The following is a 20,539-nucleotide window of genomic DNA, read 5'->3' as shown; positions in this document are numbered from 1 at the left end:
AGTTGAAACTCAACAGTCATTGATTCCATTGGCCTAGCATTAGCCAAATAATACATCCAAACTTTGGACTCAGTCACAGGACAAACTATATTTTACTTAGCCAGTGGTTGTCTCAGAAAGAACCCCATGGCTTGGAATGTAGATGGAACAATTAGAGGGGAAATTAACTGTAAGCAAAACCAGTTGGTTTTTTTTTTTTTTGCAATGTTCACAGAACAAGTTGACATCCAGAGCATAATGCAAGTTTCTTTATCACTCAATCCCACATTACTGAGATTAATGGGCGTTTCATAATGTTTACTTATTTTAAAAATTTTATTGGAGAAATTCCTGTTAATTTCTTTATTTGAAAAACATTATAGAAGTATTAGATTGAATAGAGGGTTGGTAGGCCATCTACTCAAGCCTTTGCTCATTAAGGGCAGGAACCAAAAGCTCCCTGAAATCAATAAAAATACTTCCATTGATGCTATCTGTGAAATTAGGATGAAGTTCTCATAATAAGAATGTTAAGCAGTCTAAAAATTGTCCCTGCTCTTCTCAACTTACTAAAGCATTTCTGTCACTTTGTCACAATTTGTTTTACTTGTGTGGATGGGTAGGAGATCTTTGTATTTAGAGAAATGATACTCAGTGAACATAAACTCTTCTTCTGACATCACCAAGACAACCACAATGCAATTTTCACTTCTGTAGATTTAAGTTTGCCACGAAGAGCAATTTCTGCTCATCTCCCTGTAATGAACCATCTTAAGGCATGCAGAAGAAAGGTCATGAGATCACACTGGTAATTTTCTTATGCTTTCCAGAGCTTAGGGAAGCAAAAGATGCTGCATATGTAAAACAGACATGGCCATAGACTCAAAACTGATCATCCTGATGTCAGAGTCCAGTACTCTCACTTAGGTTCTTTCATATATTTCACCCATAGAGGCTGTAATGTATAATACCAAGTTAAGTGATTTTATGCAGGCTTTTCTAGCAGAGTAATACAAAATGTATTGAAAACATAACACAGATGTAATACAGATGAAATCTGCATTACTGCCTTTCATTATATGCTCTCTGCTGCAGTGCTGGGCACCATAGGGAAGGAATTTATGGGTTTAAGTCAGCCCAAGACACTTGCTTTTTTCCAAATTATTTTGCTACCTTTTTAGTATTTATACTCTGTGTTGGGCTTAGACAGGTTTCCACTCCCCTCAGGCTGATCTGGCAAAGTCAGGAAGACATTCACACTCTTAGTGAAGTCAGGTGTAAACACTTATAGCACTAGCTCATACTCTCAATTGTTGATAGCTACACTCAGTCTTGCTTTGTGTTGAGCTAAAATAAGCTTTCTTTGCAACAGCTGTGGTCAGCCACATCCTGCATTTTTCCCTGAACTCCGTGGGCACACTGCTCCTGCTCAGCTCCAGGGAGCATTCTTCTGTTAAGAGGAGTCAGTCACAGCTGACTTCAGTAGAAATGAATGAAGTGAGATAGCAGTACATGTAACTACACTCAGGTGCTCAATCAATCCTAAAAATGCCCTGCTACAAAATGGGGCGGTAAAAATTCCCTAGCAAAAAATAACAGAAAGAAACAATCTATTCATATGTAGTTGCCTGTTCCCTGATCAAAATTCAATCTGTTGTAATTTCAGTTACCAAATGCCTCTACTGCTCTGCTCCCTCAGTTTGTGCAGCAATGAACATTGCGGCTAGCTAGGTATTTCCTAGGCACATTTAGGGAGGGCAATATATATGGGTATATAATATATATGTATATAATGTATAATTTTGGAGGAAACATGATTTTACACCTTGGGCCCTAGGTTCTCAAAGCAGAACTCCAGCTTCCCTACTATAATGTTTTCCTATGTATTTCCTCAATTTCTTGAGGTATTTCCAGCAAAAAACTTTGTAAGATGCTTCTAAAGTATGACAAGATTGTGACAAATCTTTGTAAAACAAAATGCCTGCCCCAACATTCAAGATTATTGTAAGTCTTGCTCAACAACTTAAAACTATACCACCTTTACTGCTCCCCAGATAAGTATATCAAAGAGCATTAGAGTGGTCATTTACTCAGAAAAATAAACCTCTTGCATTTTCACATTACTTTAGAAGAAAGGTTTTTCCTTCTCACCTGCTGTCTAGCATCTTGCTGCCACAGGACAGAAGTGCTGCTGTCCCAAATGCAGGCTCACTACCTGGTGCACAAACACCAATTCACACACTGAGGTGAAGTACTTCTATTTTTCAATCCTAGTTTGCACAGGGTAATGAGCTATACGGTAACCCTCTACAGACCAGTTGCCTTATCATCAGAACTTTGCTGAGTTAAGACAGTTCAACAAAGACACAGCATTGACTGGCTACAAATAGCACAACTTTTTTGTTAATTAGTAGTCAAACCCCTACTTGCTAGCTATTGCCTTTGCCTCTCATGGTCATTAGTCCACGAGTACCGTTCTTATCTCCATTTGAGTCTGGGGTCTGCATTGGGTAGGCAGTCAATGTGTTGATGGTCATGAACTCCCACTGCCCAAATTACCTTTCCTCCAGTTACTGCTCAGTTCTGCTGACTTCACTCCTGGTGTCTCTCATCCTGATGCCCCATTCATTTTGGGATTATCTTCCCTTTTTCCTTAAAGCAAGCAAACAAACAAATTAATTAGCATAATCCATGTAAGTCCTGATTCTTTGAAGTATTTTTAAAAATACCCCATCCATACTTATAAAATACATCCCATTTTTCTTTGAAATGTAAATAAAAAGTTAATGATGTCATTTTAATCAGATGTAGTGAGTCAAGGAATCATCATAAAAGAGAACCTTTATATCTGATACATTGGGTAAAGCAGATAGAATTCTCAGGTGAACTAAAGAGGTTAACTAGGAGACAGAGCTAAGTATCTGTCAACCTCAGTTATTTTCTTCTGTTTTATTGGTCTGTGATTCTATTAAAATTAGTTCTGTTTATGATTCACAATTTTCTTAGAAAGAATAAGAAAATTACATGAAATAAAGTACCACTAAGAATGAGCTGACAATAATTATTCAGTTACAAAGCAACTAGAAAAATTATGTTGCCTTCTACATGGCAATCAAAACTATCTTACACTTGGCAGTAACATCACTGCTTTAATAAATCACCAGGTTTGTAAGCAACAAACCAGGATCTAGTCCATCATTTTCTCTTTAGTCCCTTCAAATTAGAAATACCATGAGGAATAAATACTGAAGACTTTCAGGGATACCATGGATTAACTTTGAAATATAAAATAATGTTTTTTTAAAAGGTTGTCAGAGGGATGTACATTTCAATGTAAATCCTCACCATTTTTTTTCCTATTTAGGCCTAACTCATGCTAGGGGCAACTTCTTCCAATATGGTCTGTCTTCCTATGGTGAACTGCAGCTTTAAGTTCTGTTTCATAAATCAAAAACTATATATCCTGCTCCCCATGAAGCAAAGGAAATTCAAAGTAATGGTTGTTGGTCTGCAACAGAATTACATATATCATGTTAAAAATGTTAAACGTCATGATTAAAGTCTGCTTTTTCCTTTTGTAGACACAAGGAACAATTCTTCCCGCTCCAAATTTTAATCCTATAATGGATGCACAGTTGCTAGGAGGAGCCCTACAGGGAATTAGTGAGTATCTTGACTGATTCTAACAGCAATTTCCTCTTTTTCGGAAAGCTCTCATAAAGCATTAGGCAAAATATATAAAAAAAATTGTCATCACCTATCTGCAGATTCTTCAAGGAATCACAATAAGATACACTGATGATGTCCAAATAAATCATTTGCATTTACAGGAACTAAGAGTTGATCAAGATTAATCAAAAATCCTTACCAACACTTACAATAATAAACACTTCATTGAGAAAACAAAAAAATAGAATTCTGTGTTACATCACTACAATGAGGGCCAAGAAACGAATTTTAGTTGTAACTTCAACAGTTAAGAGCTACCAAGGTCTGCTAAGTCTCTTAATCAGTCATAAGAAATAAAAAAAAAGATGGAGTAGAAAGTTTAAAGAACACATTATCTTTGCAATTTTTGCTTTCAGTGTTTGTTCCAAAAAACTTCTGTTCACAAAAGCATTTTTCTCAGTCCAGATTTTTGTATTTTCCTATTGAACCTCAATGGTATTGCTGAGGGTAAAAATATTGATCTATTCTTTTCTATCTGGAATGTTTTCCTCACTTTAGAACTGTTTTCTGCATCAGAGCTTTCATACTCCTTGGGCTTTTCACAAGACTGTACAGCACCAAATCTTGCATTCTGTTTTCAATTTCTTTAATGAAAATGTGAGGACTCAGATTAATATCAAATGAACCACAATAAGCATTATTCATCAAGGGGAATCTGAAGTATCTTTATGACCAAACTGGCTACAGATGAAAAGTTTTAAACATCTTCCTACATTTCAAACAGTACTTTTAAAGTAATGTTGCTAACATGAAAATATAGAGATGATATTTTTCATTTAATACTTTAAGTACAAGTACATTAACCTTAATTTTAATCTTCCTATCAAAGTACATGGAACAAAGTAGTAATTTAAAGGACAATTGACAAAATAAACAGTTTAACTGCAGAGGACATAAAGTCACCATATCCTTTACAGGCACTGACACTCTGACCCTCAACCCTGCACATGGAATTCATTCTTATGAGGATGTTCAGTCACCTCTGCTGTCCCACTGATACCAGTAGTACTACACAAGTGAATAATATTTTATATTTATAATATTGTCTATATCTGGATCCTTCTCAGTTTTTACCACTGTAGAGACTATGTAAGCTGTAAAGATTCCTAGTGATAACTATTTTCTGACAAGTAAAAAGAAACTGTTATGTCCAGTATCTCAACCCTTAGGATGCAAAGACAGTTTTAAAACTCCAAAGTAATTTTCTGAATATGCTAATAATATTATTTTTCATTAGCAATAATACTGATTCATTATAGGAGTTTACTAGTATGTTCTACCTATCAATAAAATCATAACCTTCAATAAAATTCCCTTTGGAAATGGAGTAAAATACTATATTTTAAAACTTCAGAACTTAATTTATACAGTTTCTCTGAAATTATAATTTTGAGTTTTTCAACAAAGAGTCTAACAGCAATTTGTCATCCCTATAAAAGAGATCCCTAATTCTTAAATGACAATTTAATCAGTATCAACAGAACTCACAAGTATAACTTCCAAGGCACAGCTATAAATCCTGCTACTGGGCGTAGTTCTGAATCCATGAAAGCCCCTATCTGTTTTATTGATGCTTTCAAATCCATTGAGCTTGTGAGAGGAGATGATGCATCTGGTAATAACAGACTGCTTCATTTTTTGATGGTACTACACCAGCAAGTGCAAGATCAACAAGCACAGTCAATATAACTGATGTTGGTAAATATTAGTGGGATATTAGTCTCTTGATCAATTTTTTCTAAAAATTAGTATAATGTTCTTAAACAAAACATGAACAATAACAAACGTAAGTAATTAACACCAGTGTGTTGATTTAGAGTCTGTGTCATTTCCTTTCCAGGCTGTGAAAAAGACGTGTTGATTGAAATCTTAACTCAGCGTTGCAACTCGCAGCGGCTCATGATCGCCGAGGCGTACAGAGACATGTACGGCAGGGTACGACAGAAACACTTTGTACTTTCATTACCTCTTTCTCTCCTGTCTCCTGTGCAGCTGTCAGCTCTTCTCTCAGGGCAGTCACTGGAACCACAAGCCTGTCAGACAGCTGGCTGGGCACAACAGGTTGGCACACAACTTTGCTCGTTGGCTATTGATACTTGTGATGGTATCACACTGTCATTTCTACAGCAGAAGTATTGTCTGCCATACCCAGAGTTAGGAAAGGACAGGAAAAGTTTCTTCTTCTACAGTCCATTCTTCTCTATTGACCAACCTAAAATTCATGAATAGACTTACTTCTTCCTTTATGGGCTTATGGGGAGTTCTGAAACACATTTCTCAAGTTTTTGGAATAAATAATAAAATAGTTTTGTAACCAAAGAAAAACACCATACAAAGAATTACAGGCTTTTTTTCTTACTCTCATAATGATTAATGTTCACATCTCAAGCACTGACATTCTCACATCTCATTCCACATAATCCCATCTATACACTAAGCACAATACTCTTCTGAGCTGCTTAATGTTAAAGTTATGAATCTTTGAAAAGTGTTTAAAAATTTTAAGACATAAAAAGTTACTTTTTAAAAAAATGCATTTTATCTATACTTACTCTATATGACAATGTAATTTTCATTATCTGAGCTGTTAAACATACACAAAGAAAGATACTCTCATTCTATTTCCAGATCTACTGTTGCTAACCAACTACCTATGGAGAAGTTGCAATGCCTGCATTTTCCTTAATTGCTACAGCTATTTAAGGACAAAAATAATACTAGTAACACCTTTTTCAAAATTCCTGTGAAAGTCACGAAAAGCACAGTGTGACACTAGATACTATTTGATTAAATTGACTAGACATGCCCTTCTCCTGAAAGAAGCCAGCCAAACACTTACAACAAAATCCAGTTTTCTTCATTTCCTGAAGCCTGTAAAACTAAGGGCTTACTGGAAAATTCCTTGAAGGCCAGTGTCTGCTTGCCATTGAATCGATCAGCAAGAGTGAGAACAATGAGTTTGCACAAATGCTACCACAGAGCCATCTCTCTTACCTAGGGTTAACTAGAAATGGTTCATTCAAAAACTTCTCATTATGTGGTGCTTTCATACCATCAGTTCATTAACCAGCAGAACAGTGTATTTTTTTTCTTTGGGTAGCTAAAAAGTTATCTGGAGACAACCTTTGTGTTTGTATCTCTATACTGAAATACCTAAAACTGCTGACCCCTGAATAAACTCAAACACCGATTTAGTGTCTTAGATATGGAGGAAAAAGAGCTCGATTTAATCAGTGCAGTGGGTTGATTTTGTGTTGGTACTCATCTCCAGGAGATCAATGAATTTATTTGGGCTGTTAGAAAAAATGAAACACACAGTAATTGTGATATTTTAGATGTAGCCTTAAATGAACAAGTATATTTTATAGAGACCATAAAAGAAAAATAATTAAATCACAGCTGTCCACCTTCCAAAGATTGTGACAATGACTGAAATCAGTGAACCTGAATTATTAAACCTCTTTTTTACATTATGAGATATTTATTAGGTTACCATCACACAAATCAATCAAGTTCAGTGTTTATCCATGCAATATTCCTCCAATATTAAAATGAATTTTAATGTCACTTATAGAAAACTAAAGTATGTCAAGCTACCCAAAGGTGCCTGTGACATGAAGCACCCAAGCCCATTCTTTCCTAATGTTCATTTATCTCCTTCATCACTGGACAGTTTTTCTCTACTCCATCCATAGTAGCTGGCTGGTATGTTTTAACCTCTTCTCTACAGTGTATCAACTGCACCTATCACTTTAACAAGGGAAAATATTTAAAAGCTTTGTATCATGTTTTTATCTTTAATTTCTGCTCTCTGATGCATGAAGATGATCTAGAGATAATACAGTATCATAATAAAGAATTGGCAAATTATCTTTGCAGTTATTTCATATTCACAGAGAACAATTATTGACTTGCTCACCACTAATCTAACTGGCTTTTCTTTTCAAATCAAAATAAAAATATAAACAAATCAAAAAGTCCCTAAGAAAACACAACACCTTTAAAATCATACCTCTTAGCCATATAAGTCAACATGAAGTGCTATAAAGCCAGTGGACACAGACCTAAAGACCTTAAAAAAGAAAGAGCCAAAGAAAACCTCAGATGTTGTTTCAAGAATCTCAGTCTCTAAAGCTATGAATAATAATAGAAGGGAAAGGCAAGAAAACTGTTTGCATATTCCAGCAATGGGCTACAGAATATTCTAGAAATCATGGAACATACACCCACAGCTTTAATTCAAATGATTTCATTAAGTACTGGGTAGACTTTACAGTGCAAGATTCATCACGATACTCTTGACATTTTCTGAAAAAAAACCACGAAGAATGTGATGTATCTTGCCTTGAATTGCTCCAGTTTGTGCTTTGAAAGATAAATTAGCACACATTACAATTCCCTGGCTGTAATTTGTCCCACTGGTCATATTACATTAAGCAAATGCACCATTTGGCAATCCCAGTTTAGGGGTGGTAAACACCACAGGACAGAGAAGACATGTGACAAGGCAACAGCAGTTTGAACCTCAGATCAATTTATGGTAAACCTGTTGGTCCAATCCTTTTCCCTCTTTATCTCACTTCAATCTGATCAATATGGTAGTCACTATGCCCATTCATTTGACAAATGGAAACTGGGAAACATTAGAAGGAGAGAGGTAAAAAAAAAAGACCTGTTCTAGCTGCATGATTCAGACATACAGAGAAGTTTCAAGATTCCGTCTTACAATTAGCCTTCAAGGATTTCTTACAGCAAAGATGATTAGGAAATTAAAATAATGACAACTTAGAGCTGTCTTTTCTTATTTCCAACACTTCCCTTAGCTCTGATTGCAGGAGTGATTTTTAAGTAGTATCCATTTGTATTATTAATCCATTTTCCCACAGGCATGTTGTCAGAAGTAAAATGTCTTAATGTATTAATTTCTACTCCATGTGTGATTTAGTGGTTGTCAAATGAATATAAAGTGCATTCACTGAAGACTATGTATGTTTCTTCATCATACATTTGATTTTTAATATGCACATGTCCTTCATTGCTGCTCTAGCTATTAAATTAATTATATTCAGAAATGTATCAAAATCCAAGTACTGTCCTGAAAAAAAATACAGCTCTGGAAACATAGTTTATATAATGGGAACTGTTTCTGACATGCCTTTCAATTCAGATATAGACTAGAACATATCTTACAGGCATCTAGTGCTGCACATAAAATATTTAAAAAAAAAAAAAAAAAAAAAAAAACCAAAAAAACTAAAACCAAAAAAGACTGCACAAGTGTCCTCAATCAGAATCAGGAAACATCAATAGTAAGAAAATAAGTTTTTGTCATTTGCAGCATTTTGAAGGATGCTAGTAGGAATGGGGAGAATGGGGAGGAAACTCTGATCCATTACTCAGCTATCTGGCAAGAAAGAACAGAGAAATACGAGGAAAAGGGGGATTCCATTATATTAATCCAGCATCTATCAAGAGTAGTGAATTCAGTTTGAATGTAAAATATAACTGAATTGAAGCTCATAACCTTCCAGCTATCCAAAGCTGGTATTTTTATGTACTAGGAGCAATACAGAGGTTTTTTCTTAAATTATTCACACGGCAGCACTGAAAAAATCAAAAGAAACCACCTGTGTTTTGTGAGATTCCTCTTCCAAAGGTGCTTACCTCTCTCAGATTCGCACGGGGAATACGCTTAGGGAAGCTGCAGATGCTCTGCTGTGATATTCAGTTTTCCAAGGCTTTAAGTAATAGTTGCACTTAAACATCTGCATTTTCTTGTTTGTCCTTATAAACCGAAAACCAACAGTCCATTGTGGCCTACTGGCTTGTGCACCTATTTTTATCTTGCTCGTACTAGTAGAACAAGTATGTACTATTTAAAAGAACTTTTTTTTACTTAATCTTAGCCAGAATTCATCTTTGACAGTTCATCCTTAATCATTTACAGAGAAAACCACTAATAATTTTTAAGCTGTCTTAATGTGTGACTATAAAGATAATCCTGTCTGTGCTTTCTCTTCTCAAGGATCTGATAACAGACCTAAAAGAGAATCTCTCTCATCACTTTAAAGAAGTTATGGTTGGCTTGATGTATCCACCAGCCTCCTATGATGCCCATGAGCTTTGGCACGCCTTGAAGGTAATCTTCATAGTCAGAATTGCTTAGACTAGCAGTCACTAATTAGAGTACTGAACATATGCTATTTTTTTCTTTTCTTTTTTTTTCTTTTCTTTTTTTTTTCTTTTCTTTTACATTTCATTGGTTGATAAACTACTGAAAGTTAGCACACTATGTGATAGTACTATCACATAGCCCACTAGTCATCAGAAATACAGTGCTATTTGAAGTTTATTCACTGATACGCTAAAACCAGCTTAAATAATATCCTTCTCATGGAACAAATACAACCCATTTAACATCCATGGTAAACTCAGAAAATGAAGAAATATTTATACAGGGCAATGTGCTGTTTTCACAAGCATTTATGTATGTTACAAACCAAATTTATTTCCATAGTCAGTGCCATGCACTAAGGCTCCACCTCTCTAAAGACCAATACTTCTTTAGCAGAACATGTCTTTGCATCAACAATTACTATCCTAAATGTTGGTAACTCCACTGAAACAGAACTTATCACCCATTTTGAAGAAAATATTTCCTTTTCTTCCCTGGATCTGAGACTGTGATCCTAACACAACTGAAATTTTGAAACAAACAAAAATATTTTTTTTAAAATATCAGTTCATTAAAGGGTGAAATTCATTCCCACAGGGCATTGTGGAGACCAAAAGTACAACTTAATTCATAGAGGACTTCAATATATGCTTTAAAACCAAGTTGACTGTTGGCTATTGAAAATAATAATTGTTCTCAGGAAATTCCAGAATTACCAACTCCTAAAAGACAGGAAGGCATATCAGAGTTCAACACTGTTTTCCTTTTCTTTCTGTGAATATTCACTACTATCTGCTGCTACAAGCAAGACACAGATTCCATGACTTTGGGCAAGATGATTTATCTTGCCAGTTTTGAGAATTCTACCCCCAAAACAAAAGAGTTAATAGTTTTTTCTTGTTCTTCAGACACTTAAATCAATTTTTAGAACTACTGGTATGTCTTTATTATAGCTGGCATTAAAAGGATTGTGAAGTATCATTGCTAACAAAGGAATCATGTCTTTCCTTAACATTATTGACAAAATTGCCAAAGTTGTTTCTTCCTAAACATGGATCAAGCTTGAACTTTCTTACAGTACTCTATCTTGACCTGGATTCTTATGGCCAAGGTAGAAAAACAGCCCATGTGTATCTATGGGCTCTAATGTTCTCCCTTTATCCCAAATGCAGAATACTCATCAACACTACCCATGTGCACATGTACCAGCATATGTACCACTTCTTATGTCAACTGAAGTTTATAAAATTCATTCAAACCCTGTGGGAAAATACAGTGATTTGCAGCACTGCACATACTCCATGATGCTTTCCTTTAATACCAAGTTCTATGCTAGATATGGCAGACTGTAGCATTACTAAATAAATTTAAAAAATAAAATCTAAAAAAAAATTTTAAACAAACAAACAGAACAAAACAAGACACGGAAGAAGATAAGAAGTTAGAAGACGAATATAATACCTGTGCTCATGTCTACTTCATATTTCCTGAACACTTGCTAGGGATGTATGCTCAAAGTTTGCAACGGATTTCTTTCAGCAAGCAATAATTCCTGCTAAAGCTCAAATTATTCTCATCATGTTTCCATCAACAGTAGTTTTGCTGCATTTCCCATTTGCTAATGTACATGCTGAAATTCAGATCTAATATATTTGAAATAAAGGAGTTTACTATTAAAGTAATTTAAACAGTTGATTATGCAAAAGTACACTCTGAAGAAACTGCTATTATTTTGTTATTTCTGATAAGAACAGCATGGCTTTCTTTTAAAAATTGGGGTCTCTACTACACAACATATTTACTTTTCATATTTATCATCTTTTCATATTTACTCCTTTCCATACAGGGAATAGACATAGAAGAAAAATGTCTAATTGACATACTAGCCTCGAGATCAAATATGGAGATCTTCCAGATGAAAGAAGCCTACCTAATGCGTAAGCTTTTTTCCCAAGTGCAGAGTGGCAGCTGTACTGTGTGTGTTCTGTTGGCATTAGCACACACCAAGGAACAGAACTACAAAAATGACTCCTCAGTACGGACTGGTTCCCTTTCCACATCCTCTCCCATAACTCCATTCAAAAGGCTGAAGCAATGTGGTGGGTGGGCAGGCCAGAGGGGACAGTGACTGAGGGTCCCCAGCAGGGCCAGATGGATCTGCCAGCCCCAGTCAGGTCCTTGTAGAGCCTGCCCAGGTTACACTGGAATAGAATATTTATCCTTTATTTCATAATCTTCATTTGTACTATTCACAGCATTTTCATTTGTGATTTATATTATATGGTTTTGATTTAACCTAGAATATAATACTGACCTTCAACAAGATATCGATTCTGAGACTTCAGGTCACTTCAGAGATACACTCATGAACCTTGCTCAGGTATTGTAGAAACAAGAACCACAACTTACATTTCTAAAAGATTCATAATGACTTTCAATAGTATTTGATAAGTTTTACATTTTAAGGTGACTGTGATCAAAGCTAGTTCAATAAGGCTGCCCTTTTAAATAAGAGACAGGATGGAAGCTGATGAGGAAGAGAAACTGAATTCCTTCATCTAGTCTGACTTAGACTTTGGATATCAGATGGAAGCAAAGGTAAACAGATTATTTTATGAAGTCCCATTGGTATTGAACGGCTGACCCTTTGCTCCATCTGTCTCATCTCAAAAAGGGTCTACTTGCATATACAAATGTGACTGTCATTTTCAAAAGCATGTGTTTTCTGCATTATCAGAATATATCATAAACCAGCCAAACATGATGTGAAAATAGAGATATATGCACATTTGATTAAGAAATAAGGAACTAAAGAGCTGGCTGCTCAAAATGAAATGCTCTTTGTGCTATTGCATCTGCTAAATCACAAAATGCCAGCACAGAGGAAAAGGAAGTATCACTTTTACACACCACCTTTTGCAGTTTTACCAGTCTGTAGTTTATACAACAAAGTGGTCATCCTGGTCATTCTCATTGTAGTCACTGTGCTCATTATCTTTAAAATCTTTTGTAAACCAGAGTATTAAAAAATAATGAAGGACTACCATGGGATAGCAGCATACATAAGGTGTATCTGTACTTTTATATACACGTCTGGGCAAAAACTTCTTACACAAATTTGAAATAACTGTATGCTTCACTGAAGTAAAAAAAGACAGAAGTTTCAAAAGTAGAAGCTATAAACAGAAAACATTTTTTTCTCATGCTGGATGTTTTTTCCCTAATATTGATAATTCTTCCTTGCTTAAAAATGAAGAGCTAGAGATTAAGCAACCTCACTTCTTGTAATTATTAAAACTATGGGGCATACTTTACTTGTCAAATGAATAAAATTTAAAATAATCTCAGATTATACATTACTAATCCTAATTTTTTAAATCCCAGGTTTTGATAAAGAGGCCTAAAATCAGCAATTTTATGGCTAAAAAAAATCTGCTATTTCACTCAAGATAAGGAAGAGTTGCAGGAAATTTCAACTTGACTCAGTTATACTGTATACTTCTGAAGATTGTTAGTCAAATCACTCATGCTTGCATATCATCTTGTATTAAAACTCAGTTAGTATATCATTAAAATATATCCTTTCTAGTTCTATAACCATGCAACATTTCCAGTGCATCCTTTAATGCTTTTTTGCAGAAAACCTCTGCTTTGATTTCTATTAAATCAAACTACTGAGAGAAATAATCATGCTCCACATATGCAGAGCAAACTATTCAATTGCTATACTATTGTATTTATGGTTTTCATGTCCAACCTGAGGCAGATTAGAAGGTATAGGTTGTGGTCCCTCGTAAAGAAATTAACAAAATTAAAAGAGTTTCAAATTCAGGTTTCTTTTTGGGGTATTAATTGAAATATGATAATTTTCTACAATTTAAAACATAATTATACAAATGTTACTGGAGAAAGTGGGCATTTGACTCATATAGAGTATTATTAAAGTTCTTTTGTTGTTCACTGCCCTGTCTTTATTCACTTGTTTTCTTGTGTATGTAATTTCATGCAGTCATTCCATCATAATTCACTTCAGATAATTTATCTTATTACTGGAAATTTCACTGTGTGAAATTCTCACCATTTGATTACCATGTACATTAACATTTTTAACAAAAAAAGAACTACAAATCAGTCATTCTACAAGCTGACAGCTAATTCCTATTTTAATCCTCCCCTTCACATGTAAGGTAACATGACTGTAAATTTTCAACTAAATTGTTTCATATTATTAAGGCAGTAATTACATGAGCTTTAGATTCTTAAGAGTTCTGCAAACAAGGCTGATTTGTATCCTTAAAAGACGACTGTGGTTATAAAAGTAATTCCAAAAGTAGTGCTCTTCTCTTTTTCTGACTATATAATTCAGATAATAGTGTGTTTACTAAAGAATTTAGCTTGGTTTGTGTAACTGAAAAGCATATTAAAGCACATATTAAATGTATGGGAAAATTAGAAGTATTCTTTTGGGGTTTGTGTATAAAAGTTGCCAAACAATTTCGTAGTCTTGGATCTTTAGTTTAGACAATGATTACAAGCAAGCAAAATCTCCATTATTTGATGAGCTTGCTCCTATGGTTTGTGCAGGAAGAAAAACACATTGAGAAAAGATTCTTCTGGTAATATGCATATTGATAAGAACTAATCAAGTGAATGGCAAATGATACTCCTATACTTTTTTTCCCCTCAGAATGTATGAGTATTTAGTAGTAATTAGTATATTATATATTAAACAATATAACATCCATACTTCTGAAAATGGTGGTGGGATTGTGGTGGTCAGGTAAAACCTTATTTAAAATAGGACTAAAAATGGGATAGGTTTATCCACTTCCCCCACTTTTTCTTCTCACAAGACTGTTTGTCATTCCAGAATTCCTCTTATTAAAGAAAATTAAGACAAAACATGACAATTTGAAGATAGTGTCCGCATTTGCAAATTCAACCATGCAATATACTGATCTAACCTAAAAGCCCATAAATGTGATCTCAAGAAATTTGACATAGCTTCATATACAAAGAACTTTACATTCCTACAGTGGTTTAGAATTTAACTTTCGAAGAATATGTATCTTTTTTTCCTCAGGGAACAAGGATGGAAGGATATGCAGACCCTTCTACAGCTGCTCAGGATGCAATGGTAAATATGCTCAGATGTGAAGTTCTCAAACATCAAAAAAAGAAAAAAACCAGAAAACAAATGTTGAAAAGTGATTTAGGACTTACTTAAAATATTTTGCCTTCCCCCCCCCCTGTTTTTCTGATACATTAGATTCTATGGGAAGCATGTCAGCAGAAAACAGGCGAACACAAAAACATGCTGCAAATGATCCTCTGCAACAGGAGTCACCAGCAGTTGTGGATGGGTAATCCAGCAGTTCAGCTGTTCCAATACAGAGTGGAAAGGAAAAATGTGACTCACTAAGAAAGCCATGCTTTGCATACCAAGACAGTCAGTGTGCCGTGGGACATTAGCCTGAAACCTAAGTGTGAACTCCTGCAGCTCTCAGACTTCCACTGATGTTAATGGGAATTTGGAGTTACTGCAAAACTGAAGTTTGCCCGATGAGTACTGACAGCTGTAGACAGAACAGACAAGCATCAGGATGCCTCATAACCCAGAGAAGAATGCAGAACCAAAGAAAGGCAAATGTTACAGCTGCACTGAGTCTACACATGACACAACAGGAGGAGGGAAATTTTTCCTAACTATTTTATTCATTTTTCCTAAGTAACTCTTGTAGGATCATCCGTGGATGGCAGGGGGAAGGAACTCTCCTGACCTGAGATATTCTAGAATACGTGGTTTTATTGCAAGGGTCGTGGGTAAAAAGGGCCTTGCCTTCAGCCACCAGCCTCGGCTGAAGGGAAGTCCCAAAGAGAGAGGGAGAGAGAACAAGAGGGTAAAAGTTAAGAGAGAAGGGAGCGAGGGAGCAAGGTGGCAGGGGTCAGAAAGCAAAGGTAAGAGAGCAAGGATAAGAGCGCTAAGCGAGAGAGTGAGAGTAGGGGGAAGAAGAGGGGAGAGGTCCTTGTAACAATGCATTGCATCTCCTTTTGTGATGAATATTCTAATTTCCAGTGACCAACCAATACAAGACACAAAATCCTATAGAATCTACATATAGCCTATAAGAACTACTACATTACCATACTATGTTATATTTTAAAATCTAAAAACTACTCTTTAGACTTTTCTGTTTTGCTACATTGATCTTTGGACGCCTTAGCCAGCAGAAAGGAATTGTTCAATCAAAAGGGATTCTCCTTCAGCTAGCTAGGCTATCGTTTTCAGGTTATATAGTAACTAAGACTTGGTATCCTACAACTCAAAGTAAGCTTCCATTTCTATTTCGATTATAGGTTTCATATTTTCAGAATCTTTTCCTAAGCAGTCATATTTATAAGGTTTCCCCAATTTATCGTCCCCAACAAACTCTTATGAGGGAAAACACCTTGGGAGAGCTGGATGGAGTATTTTCAATAAATCTTTGCATGCGAAAACACATTGCTGTGTTGAAGCTTTTCCCCAGAAGTTTAATAGAAGTTTTTGATGGGAGCACTTCAGTGTTTACATCTGCTCTCCAGTAATGAACATAAACACAGAAACACGAGGGCCATTTTTATTTAAAAGAGAAAATCAGACATAGCTACAGATTGTAGGAAATTTTTGTGAGCTCATCCAAAACAACCATTGTAGAAAAGAAACCTATTTTATCCGGTGACAAGTTTGAGTTTCTGCCCTGCAGGAGAAAAACAGTCTGTCTGCTGACAAGTTTATCACTGTGCAGCCAGCTGGATTTCTTACATCAGCTTCCAACAGTAGCTCAGAACTACTCTGCTATCATGGATCAACAAATTCATTCAACTCATGATGACAGGATTAACACACCTGCTCTATGTTCTGCTCTGTTCCTGAGATCTGAGGGCCCTGCCTGTACTGTAGTCCTCCAGAAGTTTTGTAGTCTGCAGAAAAAGAATTTTCCTCATTCCCTCATGGAGAAAGCACACCCTGCATATTTGTGTGTCTGCATATCTGCATCTTGCAGTGAGAGTGCACGTCAGGCAAGTCCTGGCTCCTGGCCATAATCCATGAACCTGGCCAGTTTTAGCCAAGCAAGGAAATTCTCTCACCAGCAGGGTGTTCTTACAAGTGTCACAATCAGATGTTGCTGGATACGTCACACGCGTTCATTTTATACCATAGGCTGAAGCACCCTGGGGGAGAATGTCCGGGAAGCCAGGCTTCAGGCCACTCATTTAGGGTGCCTGGCTGGGCAATATAAACAGAATTAAACTGAGAATAGTAAGGGTAAAAAAGGTATTATAACTCAATAGTTATAGTACGAATGAACTAGAATAAAACAAGAATTTATAATTTTTTCCTATCTCCCCCAAGTTTTCCAGGAGTTCCAAAATCTCTCTGGGCAAGACATAGTAGACGCCATTAATGAATGTTACGATGGATACTTTCAAGAATTGCTGGTTGCAATAGGTAATGTAAACATATGATTTTTACTAGATGAAATTTCATAATAAATTCTAGTATATTATCTCTTGTGCATCAAGAATATTATTTTTTCTGATATTTTAATCCACTTTAATGTCCTATATTGTGCAATTAATTTTTCAGAGATAATTAGATAAGAATATTTTAACTACTTTCCCACACTTGTGTAAATCTAAAAATGTATCTATGCAACACTAACTTCTGACTGAGCAGAACTAGTATCTACTTTACTTGATAATAATTTTTGTGTGATCAATGGTAACATCATTTCCAACTGATTTTACACATATCAAATAACCAGCTAAATTTTCAGGACTTTGGTGGTATTTAAATAAGTTTCAAGTTTTATGTACATTTGTCTTTCATCTACAGAGTAAGGATAAAAATATTTCTATAAATAGGACATGTGAGTGTATTCACTGACACTTAATAGGCCCCTTGATACAAGAGCAATGAGCACCCACCACTGAGCTTCCAAAATTATGAATATAGTTGTATTAGTGAATATTGGTAGCTTAACTTTAACCTGAGGCATGGTCAGCACTACCCAGGTTTATATTTCAAGGAGCCCAAAGCCTAAAGAAATCATTTTATAATAATCTGTTACCTGTTGCAACTCTTCCCTTCTAGTTCTCTGCATTCGTGACAAGCCTTCCTACTTTGCTTACAGGCTTCATAATGCAATTCATGTAAGTAGCCATTCCACTTCACATGTCACAAAAGAAGCTTCCCTATTTCTTTTGTTTTTGTTTCTTTGTTTGATTATTCTTAAACAAGTGCTTAAAAATCAGTCTCTTCAATCTTAAAGGTGTGATTGTGTATTTTACAACTGTTGGTACCCATATAAACTCAAAGCTGTTGTGCCCAAGCAGCTAAGCAGTAGAAATAAAAGTGCCTAAGCAGTAGAAGTAAAAGGTTAAGCATTTAGATACCTTAAAAATTATCTCTCTGCTAGCTGCCCTTTTTTTTTTTTAATTGAAGACTTTTTTCTATGCATGGTAATTCCCCCTGCTGTGGAGAACTCAATGTGTACTATTCTTACTATGTAATTTTTTTTGTCTCTAGACATTTAAAATTATGGTTAAAACTTAAATAATCAGTTAATGTTACATAAAGACAAATGGTCATATTTCTTTGTAGGACTTCATGCAGATTCTATTATTTTCTGTGCAAGTGCTAACTTCTTTTGACTTTTTATTGCCACTAGATGTCCCCATTCTTCACACAATTACGTTATGAAAATTTACTTAAAAACAGTTAAAATAAAACACATCTGAACAGAAGCTGTGTAAATTCTACAGCCGTGGTGAAAAACCTCACAGAATTCACAGTAGGCAGCAGTTTTTGTGCAATAGATTCCTGGCCTCATTATAGTTTGAATGGACTTCACAACAACAGTTCCAACTGCTACTCACAAACTGAATTCCTAAGAATACGACAAAAGTTCATCACATTTTCCTTTTTTAAAAGTTTCAGTGCATAGATAAATTACTGGCATATGGGGACCCCCTGTTATTGAGTTGCATGAATTGTATTATTTGAGTACAGGAAAACTCTGTAGGATAAAATTCTTAGACCCCTTTAACATCTAGAATACCTTTGTGGGTATACCTTTGATAGGCTATATACTTATATATCCTATATGGGTATATCTGATCTATTAAACATTTATATGAACAAACACAGATGGGCAAACACATATTGTCCAACTATCAAGTTTCCTCTCATTTTCTTTTTTCGTTTTAGGACTTTGGGTTTCACAATAAAACAGTTATTAGGATTCTCATTGCCAGGAGTGAGATAGACTTGATGAACATACGCCAGCGATACAAAGAGAGATATGGGAAATCACTCTTCCATGACATTAAAGTAAGTGTTTACAAACTTCTGGCACTGCTATCACACAGACTGCACCACTCTGTTAAACCATTTGGTTTAAAACAAAACAAACAATAAGGCAAGGTGTAAAAACAACACATTTTCAGTGCCTCAGCTTGATTTGAGTAAGTGACCGATTCATTCGCAACTCATTTTCTGTGATTTTATCCCTCCCCAATGCAAGATGTGTATATAAATAAGGCATGACACTGTGAGCTGAACAAGAGTTTGTATGAATAGTTTCTAATTGATAACACTAATTGATAGCATCTCATGTTGATCTGTAAGGCTAGGCTTGGATCAGTTCTGTGCAAAACTGAATACCTGGTTTTATCCTTGTGCTTAGGTAGCACCTTCACAAACCCTCTTCCTCTAGTACTCCTGGCCTGTTTCTTAAAATAAAACTTTGAAATTTTAAAAATCGCAGCCTAGAATCCTTATGAAAGCAGTGTAATGTTTTACAAAACCTCACGGTAGTCTAGTCCTTGTCACACACCAAGGAAAGAAAAATTCAGAAAACATACAGTCATAGAAATGTTGATTTTTTTTTTTTTTTTTTCTCCTTGCAGCATTTTGCTTCAGGGCATTACGAGAGCGCTTTACTTGCTATCTGTGCTGGTGATACAGAAGATTATTAAGAAGATGAACCCTGAAGGATGTGCAAACCTGTTTTAAATAGAAATTGAAGTTGTATGCAATGCACTAACTGTAAGAGATCCCTATTTTACATAATAGAACAGCAAAATCTGTACTGTACACTTGTTAATATTAAATCTTTCTTGAGACAGGAAAAAAATGTTGGCAGGAACATAATTTTTCCCTAGTTCTGATTAATATTTCTGGTTATATAATTAATGTAAATTAATGGAGCAAGTGGTAAAATAACTCCATGTAAGCACTTGTTTATCATTTAGTGTCACAACATCCCAGATATTTAACAACAGCCTCTGGAACAATTTATTTACTTCCACGCTGGAGAGAAAAAAATATTTTGCTTTATTTACTTTTAGCAAGAGAATTTCTTCCTTTGATTTTTTTTTCTTCTCTTTCCTACTTCTTATACCTCATATTTTATGCTCTTGGACATTATTGTTTCAGTTACTACCAGACTAAGCATCTCCCCCATCCATTATCAGTCACTCACCAGAGTGCTTTTGCATTCTTTTACTTAGTTCACATACTTAACAGCCTTTTCCCCTATTCTTCTTGAAACAAAAAATAAAAATTAGAATCAAGTACTCCATCCAATCCAGCGCTGGGAAACCTGGAAGATG

General features: G+C 35.3%; 1 protein-coding gene across 1 annotated transcript; it reads left to right on the top strand.

Annotated features, from left to right (window-relative positions):
* The first annotated feature begins 3,915 nt into the window (after positions 1 to 3,915).
* ANXA10 (annexin A10) lies at positions 3,916 to 20,044 on the top strand. The gene is made up of 11 exons (XM_066185080.1): positions 3,916 to 3,970; positions 5,549 to 5,643; positions 9,734 to 9,847; positions 11,730 to 11,820; positions 12,184 to 12,263; positions 14,967 to 15,020; positions 15,153 to 15,246; positions 17,277 to 17,372; positions 18,018 to 18,076; positions 19,134 to 19,256; positions 19,835 to 20,044. The coding sequence occupies exons 1-11, from the start codon at positions 3,916 to 3,918 to the stop codon at positions 19,901 to 19,903; spliced, it is 930 nt and encodes a 309-aa protein (XP_066041177.1). The 3' UTR covers positions 19,904 to 20,044.
* The last annotated feature ends 495 nt before the right edge of the window (positions 20,045 to 20,539 follow it).

Source organism: Chamaea fasciata, unplaced genomic scaffold, assembly GCF_029207755.1.
Source record: "Chamaea fasciata isolate MVZ Bird 193981 ecotype frontalis unplaced genomic scaffold, bChaFas1.0.hap1 SCAF_6, whole genome shotgun sequence".
Lineage (NCBI taxonomy): Eukaryota > Metazoa > Chordata > Aves > Passeriformes > Sylviidae > Chamaea > Chamaea fasciata.
This window is presented reverse-complemented; position numbering and strand designations above follow the sequence as displayed.